Source organism: Procambarus clarkii, chromosome 89 (genome assembly GCF_040958095.1).
Source record: "Procambarus clarkii isolate CNS0578487 chromosome 89, FALCON_Pclarkii_2.0, whole genome shotgun sequence".
Classification (NCBI taxonomy): Eukaryota; Metazoa; Arthropoda; class Malacostraca; order Decapoda; family Cambaridae; genus Procambarus; species Procambarus clarkii.
In genome coordinates, this window is record NC_091238.1 from 10,072,031 (window position 1) to 10,075,355 (window position 3,325).

The following is a 3,325-nucleotide window of genomic DNA, read 5'->3' on the forward strand; positions in this document are numbered from 1 at the left end:
ATAAATTTTATATATGGAACCGCCGACCTGCCAAACCCGTAAATGCCAAAACGCAGCTGAATTTAAAAATCCACCGCGACAAAATCATTAGGACAAATGGGGGGGACCTCAACAAGCCGCCGGCTTCCTGTCCTCGTCGAGGCCACTTGAGACAGCAGCCCTCAGGTAAATACAGGTAAATGTGGTGTCCAGTAGAAGGTCTCTAGAGTAAATAGATTTACCGTATGTACTGTATATGTATAAATAAATACATACAATATGTAAATTGGCTTCCAGTGTTAATATTATTCAGTTCAACTATGAAGAATTCCTCTGCTTTATTTAAGAGTTTTATATACAAAAATATAAATCTATATATACAATTATTAAACTACTATACACAAACACAAAGTGGAGTCGTGATAATGAATATACATTTTTTATTATCACAGAGTAATGGGAGCCTCAATTTCCTAAATATTTGTTTTCATTTCAGAGTAGGGAGACAATGGGTTTAATAACTAACAAAAATCTGTACTCTATATATATATATATATATATATATATATATATATATATATATATATATATATATATATATATATATATATATATATATATATATATATATATATATATATAAGCTGTAAATATTATGTATAAATGACTTATGTACAAGAGCTTCACATGAAGTATAGCGAACTGGAATACTAGAAGGGCTGATGGAACTCATGGGTGATAGGATCAGTTCCAGCTGCAGATTCACTACAGATGAACAATATAATAATAAAATTAATTACATGACGTTAGTAACTTCGTCTTGTTTACACTCCCCTAGACAAGCGCTCATAGGAGGAGAAGATATCAACAAGTCTTGCAACATGGGAGCTTCTCGCGTTGATGATGTCAACAATGTCAGGCTTGAGGGCGGCGCTTCCCACCAGGAATCCGTCCAGGTCCTTCAACTTGGCCAGTTCCTGACAATTGTCGGTGGAAACTGAGCCAGCGTAGATGATACGAGTTGTGTTGGCCACGTGGTGGGAGACGTTGTGACGTAGCCAGTGCCGCAGCATGGAGAGTGCCTCCTGGACCTGTGCAGGTGTGGCCAAGATGCCAGTGCCACTGGCCCACAGAGCCTCGAAGGCGATCACTACGCGGGACCAATCACTGATGCTGGCCGCCAGGGACTCTAACTGTCCGTACAGCACCTCCTCCGTCCGCTGGCTCTCACGATCCTCCTTCGTCTCGCACACACACGCCACCACCTGCAACAACAACAATAAAACTGCAACATTACATCTCCCTCCCAGGTTCAACATGCAACAAAGGCGCATCACATTATAAAACATGTCACTGTTGCTCAAATTCTGGGTATAAAGTTTAGCTGGGGAAGTATAAGTGTGGGAAATGTTACCTTGATGCCTGCCTGTTGGGCGTGGGCGACCTTCTGGCTGATGAGGTGATCTGGTTCATTAAATATTGTCCTCCGCTCAGGGTGACCCAGGATGACCCACTCACACCCACAGTCCTGGATCATGGCAGGAGATATCTCTCCGCTAAAGTTGCCTCTCTCTACCTGTTTAACAAAACATTTAAACATCAAGTTTTGCCACTTGCATGCATATTTTTCACAATGATTGATGAAGCAAAAACGAAAAATACTATGTATGAGTGACGAATTATCAGTGTTCCAAGTGTAAATATAAGTTGGTACCTTATAGCAGTTCTGAGCAGCTACAGCAATCTGGGGCGGGAGCTGCTGGCGGGCGTACGACAAGTAGCACGAGGGACACCCAACCACGGCTTCTGTTGTTCACAAACACAAACATTAAACATTCTTTCACAAAAACAACTTCTTATATAATAAGTGAATTGTTAATACATGTTTATCAAACTAATGTTATTGCTCAGCCGTGTCTATAGCGGCTTCTGTCACCAGTAACGATGCTTACCTGTATTGGGGTCCAGAGATGCTGCTGTCATGAGTTTAACGATGCTGTCGATGCGAGATCTATCCACATTCATCTTCCAGTTACCAATCACGAAGAACTTCCTTGGGCCGGTCATGTTGCTATCTGGTGAAGGAGCAATGCCTGAGTGCCTACTGTGTGGGGCAAGAGGAATCGTGTGTGCTGTCGAATCGCTGCTTCACCTTATATATGAACACGACGAAGCTTCCAGGAAACATTGAGAGAGTTGCCATATTCGTCGGTGAGTCGACTCAAGGAGTGAAAGCATTTTTGGTTATTTGACCTTAACACACACTTCACAAGAGGGAAATAATGGCACAATTTTCCTATATTTTTGCGATATATGTTTGTATGTAGATGTACATAATATGTATGTATATGTGTTTACGTATGAGTGTATGTATATGTATACTCACTTATGTGCATTCCCCTAGTAGTTTTTGCAGGGTTGAGCCGACGCTCAACCTTGCAAGCTTCTTCATATAATGAACTCCAGTTATTTTGCAACTTTTACTCCGAAAAAGTTCTTTCTATCTGTGTGACGCATTTGTCTCTAGTGTCCAGGAGTGTCCGCCCGTGCTGCTGCTCTTCTCTTTTAGCAATACTTCTGTCTACCAGTTGTTTGGCTTAGTTGTCATCTCCACCCTGTTCCTTCCTTCCTCCGGTGTGGCACCTCCTGTACCATAAGTCAGCTTTCATAGCTAAGTTTCCTTAGCTCCAGAACGAGACTTGTTGCATATCTTCTAAATTTATAATGTGTTTTTTTGCGATGGGGATTCCAAGTCGGGGCAACAAATATATATATATATATATATATATATATATATATATATATATATATATATATATATATATATATATATATATATATATATATATATATATATATATACATATATATATATATAAGAAGTAACATGATATATATAAGATAACTAAAATAGGATGTTAGGGCAATGGTCATCCTGGCTTTATATGTATAAAATTCATTGGTTTACTGAAAAAGTTTGGTATAGAATGGTTGTGATGGAGTCAAGAGAAGGTCCCGCGAGACGGGTGTTGTAGCATAACATTGAAGGTGTCACATTAGCTCTTCATAAAGTCTAAGGTACTTGTATAAATGAAGGTGTGCCTAAGTGTGTTAATATAAAGAAAAGTTATATGTTTTGTTATGCTGAAAAATCTCTAGTTCATTCAGGTTCGGTAAACTGCAGAAAATCTGTTTGGTGGCAAGTATTAGGCTACTGATGTGAGCGAATTCACGCAATACCATCATGATATGAAAAATTAGTTCCTGCTGAGGGTTGATTACGTATACTAGGAAAAGTTGTGTGTGAGGGTGTATGAGTATATGTATGTGGGTTTATGTGTGTGTG

The 3,325-nt window shown here is 39.4% G+C and overlaps 1 protein-coding gene across 1 annotated transcript; it reads right to left on the reverse strand.

Annotated features, from left to right (window-relative positions):
* Window positions 1–302: 302 nt before the first annotated feature.
* On the reverse strand, window positions 303–2,110 carry LOC123773398 (triosephosphate isomerase-like). Its single transcript, XM_045767136.2, has 4 exons — window positions 1,932–2,110; window positions 1,694–1,785; window positions 1,394–1,555; window positions 303–1,244 (listed from the first exon to the last, which is right to left on the reverse strand). The coding sequence occupies exons 1-4, from the start codon at window positions 2,044–2,046 to the stop codon at window positions 804–806; spliced, it is 810 nt and encodes a 269-aa protein (XP_045623092.2). The 5' UTR covers window positions 2,047–2,110; the 3' UTR covers window positions 303–803.
* Between the last annotated feature and the right edge of the window lie 1,215 nt (window positions 2,111–3,325).